At 34.0% G+C, this 24,164-nt stretch overlaps 1 protein-coding gene across 50 annotated transcripts in view; it reads left to right on the top strand.

The window, feature by feature from the left end:
* Window positions 1–24,164, top strand: part of slo (calcium-activated potassium channel slo) — a 101,323-nt gene that overhangs the window by 71,282 nt on the left and 5,877 nt on the right. For 14 of the 50 annotated variants that reach the window (XM_089071733.1, XM_089071723.1, XM_089071726.1 and 11 more), the window contains 15 exons: window positions 4,272–4,427; window positions 4,871–4,947; window positions 5,469–5,504; window positions 10,334–10,384; window positions 12,636–12,656; window positions 14,692–14,754; window positions 17,202–17,234; window positions 17,427–17,559; window positions 19,353–19,412; window positions 20,879–21,275; window positions 21,629–21,812; window positions 21,933–21,998; window positions 22,277–22,413; window positions 22,659–22,771; window positions 22,867–23,589. In XM_089071733.1, coding sequence (XP_088927859.1) covers window positions 4,272–4,427; window positions 4,871–4,947; window positions 5,469–5,504; window positions 10,334–10,384; window positions 12,636–12,656; window positions 14,692–14,754; window positions 17,202–17,234; window positions 17,427–17,559; window positions 19,353–19,412; window positions 20,879–21,275; window positions 21,629–21,812; window positions 21,933–21,998; window positions 22,277–22,413; window positions 22,659–22,771; window positions 22,867–23,275 — 1,936 coding nt within the window. In that variant the 3' untranslated portion in view covers window positions 23,276–23,589. The other 36 variants (XM_089071771.1, XM_089071773.1, XM_089071772.1 and 33 more) reach the window with 21 other exon arrangements.

Genomic DNA, 24,164 nt, shown 5'->3' with positions numbered 1-24,164 from the left:
CTCTCTATTTATCTCTTTGTCTTATCTTCGTCTCACGACTAACACACTGATCTATTCCAATACCGAACATACATATATTGCCACATATATCTATACTTTGAGAACATATATCAATTTTTATATATACATTTATATATATCGCCCCTCACCTCGGTCTCTTAGTCTTTAAACGATTTTCTTCACTAGTCTCTACTATATTTGTCTTTTTTATCTATCTCCTTTTGTTTGGATTTTGTGTAGAGTAGTCCAGTTTTCAGCTGTACGAATCTATTCTCTCCTCTTTATTTTCCTTTTTTTTCTTTTTGTCTCCGTTCCCCTCTTATTCTTCCAATCAGTTTTGATTTTGGTTTTCGAGCTGCTCGAAATTTTGCACAGATCTTTGTGAATTGCGTAGAAATGAAGAGTAGAGAAACGTATCGGGGACGAATGCGGACTTCGCTTGTCAGTCGTGACGAATATCGTCGCCGATTGTGTTCGGTCTAATTGGGATGCTTGATTGGCAACGGGGGAATTTGCGATGTTTCTGCGCGGAAAGTATTTCAAACCAACCCCCGCATTCGGAAATTGCTGGAAACACGCGATTCGCGTGCGAGTGATCGCGATTCAAAAAATATTGTCGGATTGATCGTGATGACCATATCGTGAAGACCGACGAATGCAATGGAATTTCTATAATTCCGGAACAATCGAAATCGAGATTGAAGATTACGCATTGCTCAAGCTTTCGATTTATTCACGCGACAAGTACAATTTTTTTCTTGCATTTTTCAAGGATTTTTTCTTTCTCTTTCTTTTTTTTTCTTTTTGTATATAATTAATTTTTTACTGTGGAATTATTTCGTTATTGCATAGAAAGACTGCACTGTGAAAAGTAATTACTTATGTTACAATGTACACGAAACGTTCATTCTCGTGACATTAAATATCGCGAGAATGACTTGATTGTCGACCTTGAATATTCTTAATCTTAAATCGGTGCACATAACATTGTGTCGCAGTGTAACGTGACCTGCGGCCGTTCGTAATAAATTTTAACTAGTTGAAATTAGACGCGCGTGCGAGATCCGCATTCGCCCCGGTAAATCGTGCATCCCGCTTCGGCAATATCACAATTTTTTGCGGCGCAACGTGAGACGAAATGAGAAAGAAACGCGCGTGTACTGTGACCTTTTTTCGAACGGTGCGTGACGCATAATCCTGTTTTTTATCCGGAAAAAGGAACTCCTGTACAGAAAAATGATTTTTAGATTTTAAATGAACAACTTTGAACATAACGGGCGAGATTTTTGTCTTTTTATCGATAATGTCCGTATCTTTGTCATGGTGTGTGTTCTTAGATGTAGCATTCTAATCTTCTCTTAACAAAAGCGCGTTCTTTGTACACGCATGCCTGCTGCTCTTTACTATGTAAAAGTATGTGAAACTTATTCTCGTAACACATTGACACAGATTATTGGAAAAGTGTCCTGGCGGATATCGATTGTGGCTGCCAATTAAACATAAATATGTATTAGTACGTACTGTTCGTTAACTGATTTAATCGAGCTCGCAATTCTGTTCTTACGGAAAGTCTTGGAGTAATTTATGAGATGCCGCTCTTCCTGTAAATATTAATATATTCTGCAGATATCAGTTTGCTGATACTGGAACACACACACACACACACACACACACACACACACACACACACACACACACACACACACATACATACACACATACACAGTAAAAACTAATTAAAATATTATAGCTATTTGCAATCGGAATTAGTGATGTTGTAATTACGTAAAGAGAGAGTATATAAAAAGAGACACAGAATGCGATATACTTTGCATCGAAGATATTTTATATTTTTTTTACAAATATATATATCTATTATTGAATTTTATACAATAAAAGTAAAAATTATAATAAAACACGTACATTAATTATAAGAAAAAAATCAGTAATAGTTAAAATCAATTTCAGATTCTAATTCTTAGATTATTTTGTATTTTTATTAAGTGGCAAATTACTACATATGACAATAAATTCAAATAAAAGCTACATATATTTAAAGTAGGTACATCTTCTTTTCGTCGTTACGAATTTTTATGATAAAAATAGATATTATAAAAAAAGCTGACAAACCAATATATAGCATACTAAAAATATATAATTGTTGTATATTAATTAAATCGATTTTGAATTAATTGAATTAAATGGTATTGTAGATATCATTGTAATAATTATTTAATGACTAAATAGTCTTACAATTAAGAAGACTATGAAATTTTTAAGAATGAAATAGTGAAGAATTAAATGTATCGTTTAACTCCCTTTCTCAGCCGTCTGAATTGCACCGTATATATTTGCCTACTAGGATTGCATCACTGACTTCTGTGATTTTTTATTTTTCTATTTTTAAAATGTCACATTTAACACTGGCAAATTGCCAGTACTTTTATCGGCGGAAATTTTCACGGCAGCAATAGTTTTTGAGTTATGAGTTTTTAAAAATTTAAAAATATTCAAGAATTAAATCTCTTTCTTTTTTTAATTTTGAATAAAGATTTTAATTTCACTTAATCTCGATTATAAATATTTATTATACAAAAGTTTTGTATTGATCAAAATATCTATAAATAACAAAAAACAAAAGCATAAATAAAATTAAAAATACATAGCTCTACATATTGTACAATATTATTATACACAACTTTTCTGTTTCTATTCCAATCTCTTAAAAAACATGATATTAAAGAGATATTTTGGGAATTTCATGTTGCATAGTGATATTTTACAGAGATCAGTGAAGTGCATTGTTATTCGCAAAACGGATAATTCTTTCTAGTTTTCTCTTTTGATTTATGCACACACATGGATTGTCATTTGATTTGCGTGTGTGAGAGAGATCTATTCCTATGTAAGAAGCGATCTTCACATTGGATACATTTTATAAATATTTTTATTATCATTTTATACTTCGTATATATCTTATTGAATTATATTATATACATGTAATTGTGCTTCTGGAACATTGGCTAATCTGTTCGATCCTTACATGGATGAGACAGGACATCCCGAATGCCTTCTGGAACTTTGAAGTAGATTAGGAACTTAGACCGTAACAGATAGTTTATAAAGGACGGTAGAGACTTTCGATCTACTTTGGCATGTTTCAGTTCGTATTATTAGATAAGTAATAATTGTTTAATTTTAAGACTTTCCTGCATGATCGCCTGGATTAATTCATCGAAATATATTGTATCGCTTGCATGAGTGTTTAATTGTTTAGCTATTTAAATGTTTATCGCCGAGGTGATATAACGGGACGTTGATACATGCAGTTAAATAAAACTTAGTTTTTTTTGATAAATGAACGCTGTAAATTTATATGCTTTGATATTTTAAAACTTGTCTCTGCACAATCACTGTCCCGTTACGCAGTGGGTATATATTTATATCTTACTAATATATATTTAACGCATAAAGTATGAAAAAATATAAAATATTTATAAATTATCAAATTATCTCTTTTTATATACTGTATATACTAAATAAATATTATATAATATATACTATAATATATACTATAATATATACTATAATATATACTAGTATATAATATATACTAAATAAAGATTGAATCTAGACATTTTTCCTTTACGCTCGAATATTTTAGTAAAAATGTTTTATAATATTTTAATAAAAATATACTCTAATACTTTATGCTACATTTATGCATTTAATATATTTTGTGATACAAAGAATGAAGCTTGTTCTTATATGCGTAAAAGTTTTTATATTTACAAAAATCATGAGACATTATAATAGTACGTGCGTTAGTAATATCATATTTATAAGATTATTATAATATTTTTATATAATGTACATTTTATAATAAAATTAAAACGAAAATGATTTTATATGAACAAGTTTCAATTGTTTATTTAACGACGATATTGAGTTGTTCGCAATTATCTATTTCTAATGTTCCATTTTGTTAACTAAATATAATTATATTATATTGATATTATTGCTACAAATTTTTTACATTATAATGCTATTATTAGATATTATTGCACACTATTTTACTTATTGAAACACAACTCATTATCAATGACGTTAAAGCTTTGCAGTATTCTTAGTCGCTTATCGATGGCCACTTTCTTGCATACAATGTTGTTATGTCTACAAATGTACAAAAACAAAGAAAAAGCTATTTAAATTTTTTGTTAATTTGATACCTAACTGCAAGACAGCGAATATTATGCATGACTTCGTCGTAGGTTGTGCTTCACAAAACTGAAGCTCCTGTTGTTGGCCATCGAGATAAAGGGCGAAGGAGGCTCCGATAGTAAAATCTCGATTAACCCACGTGGTGCCAAGATCGCTGCAAATACTCAGGGATTCTTCATTGCTCAATCTGCTGACGAAGTAAAGCGGTAAGAACCCTTTTGTATCCTGGAACCCCGTTAATTTCGTTAAAACGGAATTAAAGCAGAAGTTTATTTAGAGATTGTAGTCCGTATTCTTGCATAATATTTATCCCTATTAGGAATTACTAATTATCAATATAAAGCGATATTCAACGCAAACTAAAAAGGTTCGAGCAGTCAGTTAACATTGTACGTTTAGTGACAACAATCATTTGTGTAATATAACTTAGAATACAGTGTTTTATCAATTTTTTACATTTATTATATACATTTATCGTTTTTTTTTTCTCTATTATTGTACATTATTTTATAAATTAGACTGCATAATCATTTTTTGTAAGCACTTATTGAAATTTTGTTGTTTTATTTTATACCAAATAAATGATATAAAATGATATAATTTTCTATGAAATAATAATTATGTGCCTTTCTTGTGCTTTTACTTTCAGGGCGTGGTTCTACTGCAAAGCATGCCATGAGGATATTAAAGACGAGACTCTGATCAAGAAGTGCAAGTGCAAAAATTGTAAGTCTTTCTGGCCCAGTGATCCTTTAAACAGCTTTTCTCGATTTTTGCCAAATTTTCTGCTAAACGACATCCGGTCTTCTCTCTGCCGATATATATAAAATATATATATTTATATCTAATATATAAACTATACACAGATGTAATTTGTATATAGAACGCGCTCGATCTATCGATAGAGATTGCGAGTCTCACACGCGGTTTCTCTCCCCGTTCTCTTTCTGTCTTTCTCTCTCTTTCACTCTCGCTCTCTCTATCAATTGATATTGATGGAGCGTGTCATTGATGTGACTCGCAAAATTATAACGTCTCGGCGTAAACGTAACGTATAAATGCAAACGGATCATATAAAAAGCTCTCTTTATCTCTCCCTTCCCCTCTCCCACGCTCACCCTGGTTGGCTTTCTGCCAACCCACCTTTTTTGCCCTTTGCCCTTGTTTGAGAGCGTGATAACAGTAATAACTGCGATTATTAATAAAGTGACATGGTTGTGACCATCCTGTTGTGATATATGATCTAGTGGGGCAGCAGCAACGCTCCTGGGGCCGGGACTTAGGTAACGTCTCTCTCACACTCGTTCGTTAAGTCTGATATCTTTACTATCATCTCTATGACTATCTCTTAATTACTTATTTTTAATCTTTTTGCCCTTTTACATACAATCTCACTCTTGATCTAACCCCTTCATTCATCAAACATCAACTTGATTGTACTGTCTACTGTCTCTGCCTCTGTACTAATATTCTTGCGATATTCTGTCTGTCTATTAAGTTTTTCTCACTCTTCACTTCTCCCTCTCCCTTTCTCTTTTTTTATCTCTTTGTCTTTCTCTTTCTCTATGTCTGTATTTTCCGTCTATCTATCTATCTCTCTCTCTCTTTCTCTTTGTGTCCTATCGATACATATATGCCTCCGACATTAATCGATCTCTTGCAAGTCAAGGTGATGATTATGAGGATAATTGTTATAATGATGATGATGATGATCAGCATAACGATGATTGCATTTTTAATTTTTATTGCAAGACACAATCCCGAAGGCGATAATCCCGATGCTGTAATCGGATACTTCTTCATTTTTCACCGTCATTGTTTGACACTTTCGAAAAAGATTTGCAGCGATTTTTACAGTCACGAACGGCAATAAAAGCCGTCGCTAGAGAACGAACATATTTTATAACAAATTAAATGAGAATTTATTGCGGCATCTACACTCGAGTTGGTCAAACATTGCTGTGTGCCACGACAAACATGATCAATTTATTTCATTTCGTGGAAACCTTTACGCTCGTTCCAATCGCGAGAAATGACGTGAAAAATAAATGAAGTACCGAGTTCAACAGTAATTTCCGAAAGTTCAGTCAGTTGGCGCATGTCCACCTGACCGAGAACGAAAATTAGCCTGCACTACTAGTATGTGCCCCTCTCGCTCGCCTTGCATGCTGATTAGCTCCCGGATTTGGATCCGTTTTTGCCATAATGGTAATGACAGCTTCTATCTCGATCACTGTCTTCACCCCCCCCTCTCTCTGTCTTTTTCTCTTTCTTTATCTTGCTGTCTCCATTTTCTTCTTTTTCCGAAACTACGATCTTTGATCGTCTGCCGGCTCTTTTTTTTCTCTCTTTTGTCTCTCTTTCTTTCTCTTTCTCTTACTTTCCCTTTCTTTCTTTCTCAACGTGTGCTAGTTGTATTATCAATGAGATCTCTCGTCGATCGATCGGCCCGATCGAGTCGCGCGATCGAATCGCGCGTCTTCCACCGCGCTCTCGGCATTCGCCCTTCGAAACGTTTCTCGTTTTCGTACTCGCCAGTGAAATTGGAACGTCGACCGGTGGTGCGCCGATGGCAGGAGTATACCCATCCGTTCCCCACGAACGACGAGATCCCCGTGCCGCTCAGGCACATCGGGGGCGGCCACGGGTCGTCCCCGTTCAACAATTCCGTCCATGTCACACGCGACATACCGTATCAGGCGTACACTCGTACACGACCACGTACATGATCACATCCACACAATCCAGTCTCCCCCAAGTAGCGGACTTACGCTCAACCGGTCACACAATCAGTCTTGTCCATACACAGGAACGATAATAACCCTAAACCCTGGGCAATCAGCATGCCCGGTACTCGTGCCACGCTCGAGTACCGGGTGATCCGTAATGTCGATCAACGTTAATTCGATCGTTTTAGGTTTTCAAAGAGTCTCGGCGGTTACGAGGAAAGGTAACTTGCCTGACGAACGAGCTTATTTTCTATTTTTTTTTTCAGCGTTGCCTATCTTGGATGTACCGAATGTATTCCCATTTGCGGTTGAAAAATTGTGACTAACGCCTAATTCGCCTATTGTCCGTGATGTTCGAATTCGTACGTGAACCGACGCGGGATTGCGGTCTGCTAAATTATCGTCAATAATATTTTATTAAACTTATACTTTCATTAGAGTAGAATCTAAATTACAATTGGCATTTGCATATGTTATATGTAATTTATTACACACGATTCATTCTGTTCGCGCGTACGTGCACATACGAATTCCACAAAAGCTGAATGTTATTAAAGAAAAAAAGAACAAAGTGCATTTGAACATCAGCTGTTTTTCTCCCATGTACATACGACATGTCTGTTCATTTTACTTGTAACTCATAAACCCGTGTCCGGGTCGATCGCTGGATTTTTGCAGATGTGGGGATGATGATGATGCAGACCGGCATGGTGAAAGGAAACACTGCCTACAGCAGTTATCTCGACGGTATGCCTGTTGCCGGCTTCCTTCTCCATCCTTTTCGTATCCCGCATACGCGTGCCCACCTGTCGCAGCTCCTGCGAGATTTTGTCAGCATAACGAGCACGTTCACGAATCTATTTAAATATTGAATTTCTTGAAAAGACTACTCTTTAAAGTTAACGTTTTAATTGCTTAATTTAATCAACGTTTGTTGTCCTGACAAAATGCGTTCTGCCGGACCCGGCATATTTTTTTCTACGCGAATATCGAGAAACCACGATCGCAATGAGTATCGACGCAAATATCGCGTAAATATTCCGCATGCAGCATTGCGTTGCAAGTTTTGGGTTTCGGCAGAATCAGGTTGGCCTGTGAATGTGTAATGAGGTAAGATGGCGTAAGTGATATACTGAACGTACAATAATCAGACCGACGGATTAATCGTCTCATTTACCGTACGCACTTACTCCACAGTACCTATATTCAATACTCTCCCATTTCGGATTCGTATCGGATCCGTGCTGTTTATCGTTGAGCTTTCGCTAGAGTTGATGGCATTGAGCGAATTATCGAGCATCGCTCTCTAATAGCAGCATACAATTACGTTACGTAGCACTCTAACATTGTTCGTCGCTTCTACCTCGACACGTGGGCCGGAATCGAGTAACAAGCACGCCAGTTGGACGAACGGACGGTCATACAGAACAAAATTAATTAACTATTGCGTATTATGTTTAGCTTCATAAATATATCATAAATACGATACAAGGCCGCTTTCGCGCAAAAAAAATGCATTATTGCACGTTGCCGAGCCGTATATATTTTGTGTCTTCACGTTAAATGGCTGCCACCTAACACCAGTCGACGAGTTTGCTCATATCGTATTTCAGGCTTGCTAACAGTTATCGTTTCTTAATTGTTGTTTCAGTGTGCTTACGTGGAGTTTTATTGATAATTTATATGTTTTACCAGTTCCAAATACTATCGCGCATTTATCGTCTTATGTAATGCGCATAACGTTCACTTTTTCTTCTTATTAAAACGCGCTTCAGGCAATAATGATTGCAATAATGAACATGATGATTTGGAACTGGGATATTTTCTATATAAAAGGTTATCCAATATATCGCATATACTTTATATACATTTTTTCTGCATATATAATTGAACGCAATTAATATAATTATTTTGGGTCGCCTTGTATATATCTAATATGTAAAAGTATGCATTGTTTTTGCACAAATCAAACGCTTTTCGTGAAAGTTATTATCTTAAAAGTTATACTATAATATAAAGCTTATGCACTTATAAATTTGAAAATAAGCAAGTATTGATATTGAGACATTAGTATTAACTTTCTCGAAAGACGTTTTCTTATTACCCTGTATTTACATTAAGACATATAATTAATTATTACATAATTAAATTCCATTGCAGCAAATTTTTGTATCTATTAATTTGTTTAATTTGATACAGATTTAATATGTTAATTGCAGCGTTACTTGCAAAAAATTAAAATATGATTACGGATACTCGTGTTGAGAATCTTGTGCCAATGTTTAAATATGCATTTATGAATATTTTTGCACTTATTTAAAGGAATATTTAGAACTTTATATATATTTTATATTAAATTTCTAACAGTATATTATTTAAGAAATATTTCAAGTGTGTTACATATATAATATATATGTTATCTTTTCCTTATTTTTAATTTCAAAATGTTTCAATAGCCAAGGTAAAAAAAAAAACTACGTGCATTACTAAATATGATATTGACCTGCTCGTGCACGTGAAATTCCGTTTCCGTGATATACTTTCAATGTCGCTAAGTGCGGGTTGATTAATTGGATTCAGCACGCAACCAGAAAAAGCACCGAGACGTAAGCTTACCATGAGCTTAAACAGCTTACAGGGACGATGATAATCGATGCCCAGGGTTTATCGAATACATCGGCTAAAAATACTCCATTTCCCTCTCACATATCGAGCATATTTGACACAATTCACCAACATCACAATAATAACACCGACACTCTGCAACCGATATTGACTTTGAGGAAACGTTTATTTCTTTTCAATACGTATTTCTGAATATAATGAGGTTCAACTGCACAGCGCAAATATATTATAATCTCTATGTGTTGCGACCCTCACAGTAGGCCGAAGTAAATTATGCAATGGTTGTAATACCAGTGTTAATAATGACTCTCTCCATCGAAGGTCACGTTACAAGAAAAATACCAAGACACCAAGCTTCCACCAAAGCTGAAATATTGTTATTATTTATCATACTAGCAATACTCGATCAAATCAATCTTTGCTTCGAAATCCATTCGTTTTACAGAAAATATCTACACGAGCTAAATATCACACATGCTTGCTTAAATCAATTTTGAATATAACACACAGAATATATATGTTGCTTAACTTATATGTAACAGTTAAATTTAATGAAGAAGGTAAATCAATAACCAGAGAGAAAATACGGAAAATTTTGGTAATTTCCCATTTTCTAATAAATCGCACTGAGTATTAAACGTGACATATCGATCGGGACCACGGATTAGATTCCCCACACCCGTTGAGACCCCCGCATCTAGGTTGACATTGTTTTGGTTGTGACAACTAACAGCTCTGGTTCTCCTCCCTTCGGGCAGTGGCCACATTCCGGAAAGGCGTGCGAGCTGTTCAGATGGTTGGAAGAGCAAGTACGTATCCCCCGTGTGTAGATTGTACCAAATGTCATTTTTTTAACTTTCCGGAAATACGGAGACTTTTAAAGTAAATTCATTGAACGGGGTGTGATTGCAAAAAAGAATAAGTAAAATCATAATATTCTAACAGCAGCATGACCTTTGACTCGGAAATAATATCAATATCTTGATAAAGTTATAAGAAAGAATTTTAATTATAAATGATGTATAAGCAATAGCAACTTTCCTTGTTTTTATACAACATACAAAAGAATTTTTTTTTGTAAATGTATGTAAATGTTAGTCAATGCATAATATAAAGATATTGTAAATATTTATTTTGAAGCAATAAAAGCATCAATTTTCTGATGTTTATTGAAATATTTAAATAATATAAATTTGCAACATAATGTTATAATAATATACTGACATCTTAATTAAAAACAGTATTTTTAATTTTTTTAATGTTACCGGATTTTTATGTGTCATATCAAGTAAGTTTGATTCAAAGGTCATGTTTAATTAAACAATATCATACGCGGTTTTATATAAGTACATATATTGTTTGTTTGACAGTAATATTATTCTAAACGCCAGATTTTTTAATCCGGAAACGTAATTTAAAATCACTGTATCTCGATTTGAGGTCTTGACGAAAGATAATATATAATTTCTATAATCCTAATCTTATAATCCTATTTATATGGATACTTAATAATGAATATTATTGATATTACTTATCTTTTTTTTTTACCAAATAAATTCTTTTTTATCGAGTAATGAATTTCTCGTCAAGGCCTATTTTATCGATAAATTTCACAATGGTTGTAATTGAACGATTATCGAGCAAAAAAATTACTATTTACATGTTCGACAAGACTAGCACAACGGGTGAAATATGAGATTTTTTAACACGAAATATTCACACTGTTTCTTACTTGGTTTATAATTCCGCGACAAAATTTATTAACAAAATTAATGTCGTTGTGCTAATCTCCCAAAGTTTGTTCGGATTGATAAATGGCTCCAGCGTAGAACATCGTTAGTGTTTGAGTCCCTATTGGTGTGGTGTTCTTAACTATTTTGCAACTGAGATTACACTACTATCAGTGTCGTTTTGAATGTAGTTTTCCTGAAAGTTTGTCAGTGTTAATCAATGGTTATTGTTGTAAGTGACTTATGAAATTAACTCGATCGAGAATCGGCGTGATGTGATTGCTTTGAAGTCTTAAACTACTTCCAATCAACCTTGCATCGGTGTTCGATATTTAATAACTCGACGTGTAATTAGAAATATTTTAGATATTAGCCCTTTATTACGTGGATTTTTACTCGTCCTGTGACAGAGGCAATGATCGTTGAAATCAAAGAGAACTAACGTCGTTGTAACCTGAATATTCGCTTCGGTATTTGAAATATTTTCAACGCCATAGTAAATGTCTAATCAACATGAGTGTTACCGCTGGATATGGAATATCTATATGTTTCGAAAATTCGCAGAATACTCTTTGTGTCGACGTAAACGTCACGCTGATAGTACCAGGACCGCCGATGTCCATTCGTTTTATTAACAGTCAGATGAACGTCGCTCTTGAATTGACGGCAATGACGCGCTGTCGCATGCGACATCAACGAGTGTTCTGTACTAAAAAAAAAAAAAAATTGTTGGTTATCGGAGCAGCCTCGCGAACAGCTTGGTTCACCACCAGCGCAAAGATCAATGAAAGCGCTAGTAACCGCTCGTTACTCCGATTGCCACGTTATTTTTTTTTCTTTCTCCCTTTTCTCGGATGCAGATTGGTGTTTGCCGGCTGAGCACCACATCTTCACGATGTTAGATAGATGAGTACACGTGAGCGATGCGCGCGTAAGAGAAACAACAAACAGTTAATTAACGCAAAAACCCGCACACTTGTCACTCGCATCGCTCATTCATGAGTATACACACTCATTTTACGACTCATGCATACACAGTGAAACACGCGTATCAGCAATCGCATTAAATGTCAAAGCATACTCACACTCACGCATACGTACGCACATCGACACACGTATACTACACATACACGCATACATATATATATATATATATATATATATGCACACACATTTGCATTTACACGCGAGAACAACAAAACACGCGCGCGCGCACGGGCTCACGACAGAACACGAGATCCGCAAGCAAAGGCTCTTTAACTAACTCTCTATATGTGTCTATCTGTCCGAATCTATCTTCTCTCCTCGTCTCCTCCACTACTCCGCATAGGTGAAGACTTCTCGTACGCAAGTAAGTTCAACAAGAAGCGCGATTATACATTGACATTTATATATATATATATGCACCTTCCTTCCTGTACATATTATTCGCGTACGATCTTTCCCAGCCGCGACCGCGTTCACGAAAAGGCAATTTCGTATATCGCGACACACGTATACGCGTTTGTCACGCGTTCAGGAAGAAGGAGGTAGATTAACGAAACGCTACCGTCGATGAAGCGTATCACCTTTTGTACATTTACTCGAACATTCCGCTGTTCCTTATTTTTCAATCGGTTTGACTTTACAAGCGAACAACATCGGATCAACAGGTCGAGTTACGAAATAAAACTTATTGCATTCGAATGAGAAACATATTGCATCGAGCTAAAAGAATAATAAAATGAAAAATATTACAGTAAAAAAATTAATGGAAAACGTTGCAACAATTGCAAATAAAATAAAAAATTATATTAAAATTGAATGAAGAAACATTAATTTGAGATCAATTTCTACACCTACAATTAGCCTACAATAATTTTTATTAATAAAAAATTACTTAATTACATTTAATTTCTTGGTAAACTTCGCGTTTAAAATCAGGTCATGAGAATATATTTCCTTATAGATATGTCAAGCGCGATATATCTCATCTCACTATTCGATTTGTCAATTTTAATCATGGTCTTATTAATTTCCGCTTATATCACCCTTCCAAGAAAGCTGGGACTTCTGCGATCTCCCATTCTGCGAATGGGAAATAAGGAACGCTTGTTGCGAACGCTTTCTTGGAAGAAACGGGGCGAAGGGGTCTTACTTTGATTTTCCGAATAAAGAGGAACGGCTGTGACATTAACAGTTTCTAATTAGCGTCATTTCGTTCAGCGAGTCTCGAGTAAGTGCGTAAAGGGAAATTTTTCTCGCACGTATCTTGCAATGTATTTTCACTTGTCTCACACCGACGGTCTCGAGATAATGTCAATTGCCAATTAAACAGAACGCAGGTCGTAATCGGCGCATCTTGTCTCGTCCCGCGGACGGCGAGTTTACGTCGGAATCCAAAAAGAGAATTCTCCTTGCGCTTTCAATAGAAGAGCTCTATGATCTTTCATGCACTCTTTCAATTCCTCCCGAGCTTTCGCAAAGTCTTTGTCGTCTTTTGCACGTGAATTCTCTTTCCCAGAGGATGCAAAGCGCGCACTAACAAATGTCGAGTAAATATTCACTCTATAAAGTCATATTATTGCATGCTTAGGACACAATACAACATCCGACGTGGATGGAGATGACGAATCGTTCTTGTCTTGTACGCTAATCAAAAATCGACAAAGAAACATATTGTAGTTTTAACTGCTTGATATCGATAACGTCTTCTCCGTTTACGTCATTTTCGGCATGAATTAGGAATGATTTTGGGCACACTGCACGTTTATGATCATAGATCGACTTTAGTACTATGTTGTATAATATTCCCGCAATGTGGACGAAGTTGCTTTTAATGTTTAATGTTTAACCTTTTTATAGAAGCTGTGTAACTTTAATCGTCAACTTTTCGTCCATGTTGTTACGAATTTTTAGGTGTTAGAATTTTAGAATTACACACTTGTCTATAATTTTAGTGGTTATAGACAATATTTTCTTAGCGCAGTATTGAAAGGCCGTTTCAGCTGGACCGTAACCATTATATCTTATTATTTAACTATTACATATATCGAATTAATATATATTAATATTTATACAAATAAATTTTTAATCAACAGCATATATATGATGATTAAATGTTGAAGTTTCTGTAATTTGTTACTTTTCTAGATTTTATATATAGCGCAAGGTAAGGAAAGATTATTTTCACAATTTCTGTTTAATATTTTAATAAATATTCTAATACTATAATAAATTCATTCCGATATGATCTTTGAATCATCGTTATCGCGTCGCGTGGTGCTGAAACGGAACTTCGTTTTTAGAAGTTATAGCGCAGATTTAGTATTGTTCAACGATAGAGTAGCGACTTAGGCCTTAGGTAATTAGTTAGGGTAGCTAACATGTGTAGTGGTTTGTTACAGACGACCACCATCCTCCCCCCACATTCACTCCGCCAGAACTGCCCAAGATGGTTCACGTAAGAGGTACAGTTACACCTCAATCAAAAACCATGCTACAGTCTCGCAAGCTGCCCTTTCTAATTTTGATCGGCAATACGACACGAATACACTAACGAGAAGTTGCTTGATGATTAGTAGATATGACGATTCTAAAAAGAATCACTGCTCTCGATTGACATCGGAAATTCGATCTTTCGCATTTGATACGCTTCGTCAAACTCGCTTAAGCGATAGGTTCTTGATACGTCGTGTTCGATTAAAATTTTTCTTTTTATTGAAATTTTAACACGCTAATTTTATGTTGTTGAAATATTGGAGAAAGCGGAAGAAAAATAACAAATAATAAAATATTATAGTCCATTGTTCAAATCATAGTTATGTATATTCAACGCACTATTCTTGTGTGTACTACTTTCTCCATTATTAACAAGTGCATGAAGTTGTTTAATAGATTTAATATCTATTTATATTTTTTCGTCATTTTATTTTTTCTAGTGTAATGTATATATTTAAATATTATTTTAATGACTATTTGTTTTGAAATCCTTTTTTACATAAATTTATATAAAATTATATTTTTATCTTCCATAATTTATAAAAAATAATTATTATATTTTATATTTTTAAATTTGCCAACATTTATTGAATTAGTTTGCACAAAACACAATTTTAGTATAGTTGCAATAGCATTCGGTAGTTTTACAAAACTTATTTTATTATATTTTTTTAATTATTTGCTTTACCACCCATAAACGGTCCGTAATACATCAATAAATTTTACAGACCTTAATAAATAAAATGTAGCTATTTACCAAACCTACGTTTAATTTTAGAATTTTTTTTAAAGTAGAGTTACATGTAACGGACCGTACGTATCATTTTTGAAAGCGTTTTTATGAGGAAGCGAATGAACAGGCAATTTTTCAAAAAGTAATTTTTCAATTAACAATTATTGCAAAATATATTTCTCTGTAAACTATCTTTTTTATAAAATAGACATTTTCACAAGGATTAATATCGAAGAATATCTTTTTTGAATATAAGACTATAATACCAAATTGATAGAAATAAATTATACTTGCGTAATTAAAATGCTCGGAATATCTATTGGTGCTCGTCTGCGTAAGTAGTAAATTGTTTCTAAATATACGAATGTTTCTCATACTTTCATGCCAATTCATGAACCAAATATTACCGCATATAATACTGTATATAAACTGTAGATTTATTCTGTATATTCTTTTTCTATTCTAAGTAATTTTCAGATATGATATTTAGATCATAATAAATTACAAATGCTGTTTCATCAATGCAAATTATTTTTTGACAAGAAGTTTGAGAAACATTACTTTAGCTCAAATACTTTTTGTTAAATTAATTTCTCCCCTTCACTTTTGTGTATCATAAATAGAAATTTTTCTCTCATACATCTAGAATGTCTGTTCCACGATTGAATCGTTGACTTTGTGAAACGCTATTTTCGGATCGATATCTTGTTGCTTTTAACTTTGTAAAGATGAATTTATAGTTGTATACACGCACGGTAGATTAATGGATCCTAATTTGGAAGTTTTAGTTTTGTAACATCTGTGGTTTGTTGGCAAATATATATGTACATCATCCACTTTATAATTTTGTTTCATCATTATAGAAAATGGTTGTTTAAGAAACTACTGCTACCACAGGCGCCATATGTTGTCTCGTGAATTTTCATAGCGCCGCAATAGTTTGCAATTACTTCCAAAGCAGCTATTGTTTTTATCTATATAGTAAATCTATAAGTAAAAATCTATAAATAAATTTTTCTTCCTGCCTAATTTTATACTTTAGAAAAAATAATTTATTTTGAACAAATTGCTTAATATTTATATTTTATTATATATTATATATTTTAGCAAAATTTTTATAGGAAATAGATTTACATATTTTATTTCATACATTGTAATTTATGACAAAATAACATTTTATAATTTAAAAATAATTATTCCATAAAAAATACTTTACACTTTGAATTTCAATAAAATTTTGATAAAAATAGAATTAATTGATTTTCTAAACAAATTATTTCTAATTTATAATATTTATAATTATAAATATTATAATATTTATAATTATAATTTATAATATTTACATTTATAATTTTAATATTTATATTTATAATTTATAATATTTATAATTTTTCAAAACAAAAGTTTGATATATACATGTTTAAAGATTTTATAATTAAAATGACTTCTGATTTGATTGTTGATTAATTTTTTAACCACACATGCAAAATACATATGTAGGGTGAAGTATGCGCGCCTGTAAGCATGGGGTATAGGCTCATCATCACGGAAATAATATGTGCTGTAATGGGGGGAGTTAGATCACTATCAGTGTGACACTCTAATCGTCTTAATCATTGTTGCTTTGCCATTATAGAAATAGGATGCTCAGATTTAGAATTAATGTTATTTTAACCATTTTAGGTGAGATCAGCCGTGAACGAGACGATCCGAATGGTAAGTCTTAGAATTATATAAAAATAATTAATTTAATGACTTATTAAGAGTCGGACAAAATATTTGAGTCTGAGAAAATTTTAATATACATTATGTTATAACTATAGTTGATATCAGTAATATAGTTGATATCTATAGTAATAGTATATAATAGTATATAATAGTAATATTGATGATGCTTTTACTTTACAGTTATGAGAAATCATCGGAACTCCGTCGGGATGACCATGATGAATTCGACGAAGCAGGTCAATAAAGTAAAGCCAAACGTGAATCGAGCGACGAATGACAGTCTGTCCAGCCCGAATCAGCCATATAATCAGAGGTATTTGATTATACAGCACATCATAATTTTATCATCACCCAACATATTATTCATTCAAACATGATCACTTACATCGCCATCATATAAAAAGACGCATCTATATCTATGATCATTGATGACCAAATGTTAAATGTCTGTTTTGAATCTGACTAAAGCAATACATGCGAATTTCACTACTGAGAATTATCAATAAGAAAGAGTTGTGCGAAAAGTGATCTTCTAGAACAACATTCGGATTTTTATACATTTTTTATTTCTCTTTCTTTTACTCTTACTTTATAGTGAAATTTACAGTGCACTCGACATCTGATACCGACACGTATTTTCTAAACAGTGGGAATTGCTTTCTTCTCTGAGTCTGAGCTTGAACGTAAATATCTTCCTAAAGTACGCTGTTTGATCTCTTTCTGTCCTGTCGTACAACATTATTTGTTAATTTATACTTTGACTACAAGCTTACATGTATTCTTTATAGCTGCACGATTAGAGTTACCAACTCTCTCACGCGTACTGTACAGGGGTTATTCAAACTGTAACGAAAAATTCCAGATTGAACACAAGCAAGACAAAATTTTGCCAAGCTCTCCTGTGTGAAAATTTTCTTGCTTACATAATATGTTGCATAATACTATTTAATTAACGAATTGGCAACATATTTTGAATAACCTAATTATACATATAATATTACAACAGCAAATTGATTTAAATATGCGGCTTTTATACTATTTCTTTTTTCTTTTTGTAAATGTGTTAGCTTTCAGCTAATATTAATAAGATAATATCCTACTTTGATCGAGTGCACTAGGATGATCTGCACATTAATGTATCAACAACATCCGTATTTAGCATTTTTCTTCGTCCAGCATGTTTCCAAACTGTTAAACATACCCGCCAAAGTTTAACGTACCGATTCTCAACAGAGATCTTCGATGCGATCCAGAATCACTCATTTATACGACCAAAAGTATAATTGATTTTGACATTCATATACATTAACGAAATTACAAATATATGTATAAATCGAATAATTAAGTCCCATAATTGTTCGCATATTTTTTTATACTCTAAAAGTGTTATCTTTTTCTTGTGAAGAAGGATAAACAGTCTGTCATACTATATTTTTAGATTAGCTTTTAAGCATACGTTGTTTTATTGCGTATCGAAACATGTATTAGATACAGAGTCAATACGTTAGTTGGAAGCAAAAAGAGATTGATGTCTTTCTATCGTTTTGCTCAATTGTTGACAAAGGGTGCCGTAAACTTGAACGACGAACGGCTCGCATAAATCACAAGAGAAATCGCGCGAGAACGACAGTCACTTGTACTATTACGCTGTTGGACGATGCGAGTAACAGGCTACAGGTGGTCGTTGATATTTTCCGATGAACCTGTTACACGTACGCTAGATTAGTTTCTGCAGTTTCTCTCTACTATTATTCCAAGATCTCGCTGGATGCCTTTTGCCAATAAACGCATACGATTCGTACCTCAGCAAAACTCAGCGAATCTTTTTACGTAAGACAAGTTCGCGTAACGTAAGTCGCAATGTTTTCTTTCACAAATGAAATCGAACAATTGTTCTGATTTAAATTGCCAAAGAATCATTCATCACCGCCATCATTATGTCCTTCATCAACTGAGCTAAATCAGAGAGAGAGAGAGAGAGAGAGAGAGAGAGAGAGAGAGAGAGAGAGAGAGAGAGAGAGAGAGAGTGAGAGCGAGAGAAAGAGAGAAAGAGAGTGAGAGTCAACTGAGGATAGACTCAACGTTACGCAAACCTTCTGATTCCAGATCGCAAGAGGAGTCCGCATACGCTGGCTACCATCTCGCCTACGAAGTCAAAAAGCTCATGTACGCTTCTGTTGTTAACGCTACCTTGTACTGTGATGTGATTATGCGATTGCTTTATCCCATAATTCTTATTAACGAACATGCTTCCTGCATGTTAAAGTACTACTCGATTTTCAGTGTGCGATAACAAAATGTTATCTAAGCTCTTGGAAAAGTATTTTTTTTGCAAAAACAAATACGTTAAAGATATTTCCAATTAAAATTTAAATTACTAGAATATATCAAATCTAGCATCGACAGAAATTGTTCATAAATTTCAATACATTTAATTTTCTTCATAAAATTCATTTTTAATATCTTCTAAATTTTATTACTTTTTTTAAATTAATAATTACATCATTATTAGTTGTTAGAAATAATTACATCATTATTAGTTGTTAGAAAGGTTAATTGAATAAATTGCTTTTCCTTGACAATTATTATCGATATAATTTATATATCTCATGAGTAAATCTTTTTATATTTAATATTACGTAAAAATGAGTTGTTAGTGACTGAATATAAATATCATGAACAGGTAATATCTTCTGTGTTAAATTTTCCCTTCAACATTATCTTTATGTCTTCGAAGTTGCGCACTGCGTTGCAGTTACATGTCGCGCGACCGCAAAAAGTATAGAAGTCCATGAGAAATTTACGAGGATACTAATCTCGGAAAACATGCGCCACTGGCATTAACGACGGTCGTAAAAATACGTGGGTGTCATACATGGGAATGCGAGTTTTGATAGCTGTTTACGTTTTGTCCAGAATGCGTGAAAAATTATTGCGTATTACATTTAAGGAAGAAAAACATTACGTTGTCTAACATTTTTCATGCTCTAAATAATTCGAATTAATTGCGGAAAGGAAATTGCGAAAGGAATGCAATATCGCAATGTAGTAGATCTGTAGTAGATCTAATTGTAAGTAAACTTCGTAACTTCGGCTTCGTAATGTTTTAACAAATCTACAGCTACTTTCTCTCACGAAAATTAGAAATTTAAGTAGAAGCAATTTTCTGTGCTTAAACTTTTATCTTACTCAAACATTGTATTTACACGCATGCAATACGAGAGCTTAAAATTTCCAGAGAAACTCTTTCTATATTTTTCTATATTTCTTTTCTATATTTCTTTGATATCTACTGCATTCGAAAAAGTTGTTATCAAATTCACACTTGCTCTGATATACATATAAAATAACAACACCAGTAGTACTAGATGATAGAAAATGATGCGTATAAAATGCATGCCAAAATATATTTTTACAATTTTGATCGATTTCATAAGAGCTTGAAGAGGAATTTCAAGTGTGATACCTTTTACAATTCTTGTATCAATACCTTTCGATATCTTTTTCTATAAGTTTCGATAAGTGTAAGATTATTATCTTCTACTTATAATATCATTGACATTGACAATATAATGATGATGTTTATACCTGTAATTTCATTTGTATAATTGCAATTGTATGATTTTTTTCAGGCCAACGAGCAGAGCCTCGGGTGGCACGAACGTTAACAATAATGGCGGTCTTCAGGTCGGGATCGCTGATGATCAAGCGAAAGATTTCGATTTCGAGAAGACCGAGATGAAGTACGACTCGACGGGGATGTTCCATTGGAGTCCTTCCCGTAATCTCGAAGACTGCATACTGGATCGTAACCAGGCGGCGATGACAGTTCTTAACGGACATGTCGTCGTCTGCCTGTTCGCCGATCCCGACTCGCCTCTCATCGGACTGAGGAATCTTGTCATGCCATTACGAGCTTCCAATTTTCATTATCACGAGCTTAAACATGTAGTGATAGTTGGATCGGTGGACTACATACGTCGCGAGTGGAAAATGCTGCAGAATCTACCGAAAATATCGGTTCTAAATGTGAGAAAACTGCTGTTCCTTTTGTTGAATTACACGTCGTCTTGTGTAATAACGCAAACATTTTTTTTTTTCATTATGAATGTTTAAAAGATCTCAAGTTTATTTGAATAGGATATTTGTACTTTTTTTTCTAGTAAACTTAAAAGCAAATTCTTTTAACTAAATGTAACGGAAAACTATTAGATTAGATATAATTATAATTATTAGATTAAATAAATATAACAATTATTAAATATTTTTTTAAATATAATTTGTTTATAAAAGTGATTATAAATCTGAGAAAGAAAAAATAACTTCATAATGAGAAATCTTTTTTGCGCAGTTTCTTATTTTGCTTAAATGACGGTTTGCAGGGTTCACCATTAAGTAGAGCCGATTTGCGTGCCGTTAACGTAAATCTGTGCGACATGTGTTGCATCCTGTCGGCAAAAGTGCCTAGCAATGATGACCCCACCCTCGCCGACAAGGAAGCCATCCTCGCATCCCTCAATATCAAAGCCATGACTTTCGACGATACAATCGGCGTGCTTAGCCAAGGTACGATATTACCATTATCATTAGTAAGAAATAAAGATCTTGTCTTCCCGTTAAAGTCTAGTACTATTAAATTAAAAGTGCAAATTACAGCAAATAATGAGCAAGATAATTTGATCGCAGTTGGCAGCCCTATCGTCTTGCAGCGACGGGGATCCGTTTATGGAGCGAATGTGCCAATGATCACAGGTAATGGAAAATATTTTTTTAAGTTTTTAATTTCATTTTTATTGAATATTGTTTTAAATAAGAATAAAGATTTTGTCAAATTTCAAATCGTTGATTAATTAGAGTATTATTACAGCATTTTAATTACAACTTTTAAAAAATGCTTTTGTAGGAAAAAATTATCATTTATTTAATATTTCATGATTGGAATCTTATTGTAAGACATATATTCGTGAATATGAATTGAGTATTAAGGATAATTGTATTTATTTTTATGTATGATTTCGTCGATGTTTCAGAACTCGTGAATGACAGCAACGTACAGTTTCTTGACCAGGACGACGACGATGACCCAGACACGGAACTCTACCTCACTCAACCTTTTGCCTGCGGCACTGCCTTTGCAGTCAGCGTATTAGATTCCCTCATGTCGACGGTATTAAAAATATGTCTTCAAATTTTATATGTCAAATATGTGTGTGTGTGTGTGTGTGTGTGTGTGTGTGTGTGTGTGTGTGTGTGTGTGTGTGTGTGTGTGTGTGTGTGTGTGTGTGTGTGTGTGTGGTGTGTCAGTCAATAATACACTTTGTAAGGCTTGATTGTTCACATTCATATTTCTTTGTTTCTTGAAGCGTTACACAAAAGTCAAAACAGAAACTATAGCTTTACGTATTTTTGCAGACATACTTCAACCAAAATGCGCTGACTCTGATTCGGTCATTAATTACCGGTGGAGCTACGCCTGAGTTGGAATTGATCCTGGCTGAAGGGGCAGGCTTAAGAGGAGGTTACAGGTAGGATTTTGGAAACGTGTGACATTCACAGTTATCAGTCAATTATAAAAATTTTTACACAATATTAAATGTAATATCTCTTGTGATTTTTACAGTACGGCAGATAGCCTGGCTAATAGGGATCGGTGTCGTGTTGGTCAGATCGCGTTGTACGACGGGCCATTGGCTCAATATGGCGAGGGAGGCAAGTACGGTGACCTCTTTGTCGCAGCATTAAAGTCGTACGGAATGCTGTGCATTGGTCTGTACAGGTACAGGTACCGGACTTTTTTCCCTCTCTCGATGGTATTTATTGGATTATCCTACGCACATATTTCTATACATTGTATATATTACCGTCCGAAAACAGCGACTACTCCAATTGCTGCCATTATTGTACCGCTGTTTATTATCTCTTACTATTCACGTACTTACTATGTGACTTATGATTTTCTGCCGCACACCTTTTACACTTTGCGTTTTTGCATCATGAAAAAGAAAGTAATAAAAAGCAACGAGTTGTAAGTTGCCCTCATCCAAAAAATACCTATCATTTTTTACTACTTCTTTCTCTTTCTCTCTCTCTCTCTCTCTCTCTCTCTCTCTCTCTCTCTCTCTCTCTCTCTTTCTTTCTTTCTCTCTATCTTTGTGTCATCTTGTTATTTATTTAGCATTTAGTTATCGTCATACGATTCACATACGTTTAGTTTAGCTTAGTTTACTTTAGTTTAGCTTAACTTAGCTCAACTTTGATTAGTTTAGTTACACTTGGTGTATATAGTTCAGCTCGTGTTCTTCACCGATCTCTGTTTTCTTATTTGCTGACATTTATTTGAACCTTCTAGGTTTCGAGACACTAGCTCGTCGTGCGACGCCTCTTCCAAACGATACGTGATCACAAATCCACCAGACGACTTCACACTATTACCCACAGATCAGGTATTTTAAATAATCCTATTATTTACTTTTTGAGATTTGTAACTTTAGATTTATAACATTATAATTTAATAATAACAAAAATATGGAAATCCTATAATTCATGCAACAATTATTATTTTGCAGTTTATTTGAATGTGATACTGTATGATTCGCGTCTTTTAATTTTTCAGGTTTTCGTGCTAATGCAGTTCGACCCGGGTCTTGAATACAGGCCGAGCAGAGGTGCTCGAGGCAAAGACGATTCCTCCTGATTGTTGCTGTGTAGCGCCCTCACCGACGGACCATATTCTTACATCTAATCATGCGTTAGAAATCATCGTGCCGCCCGTCGTCCCTACAACTGTCCTGTGTTCGTCGATAAACGCCGCTGTTCCATAATATCGCGCATCAATGAGTTATCGCGAGTTATTCCGCTTTAATATACTTATTAAAGCGGATCGCAGCCACGTCCATTTCCTCGACTGAACGACTACAT

The sequence above is a fragment of the Pogonomyrmex barbatus genome, unplaced genomic scaffold, assembly GCF_055798465.1.
Source record: "Pogonomyrmex barbatus isolate J1 unplaced genomic scaffold, ASM5579846v1 scaffold12, whole genome shotgun sequence".
Classification (NCBI taxonomy): Eukaryota; Metazoa; Arthropoda; class Insecta; order Hymenoptera; family Formicidae; genus Pogonomyrmex; species Pogonomyrmex barbatus.
Note: the sequence above shows the minus strand (reverse complement) of the source record. Positions and strands in the feature narration are given on the sequence as shown.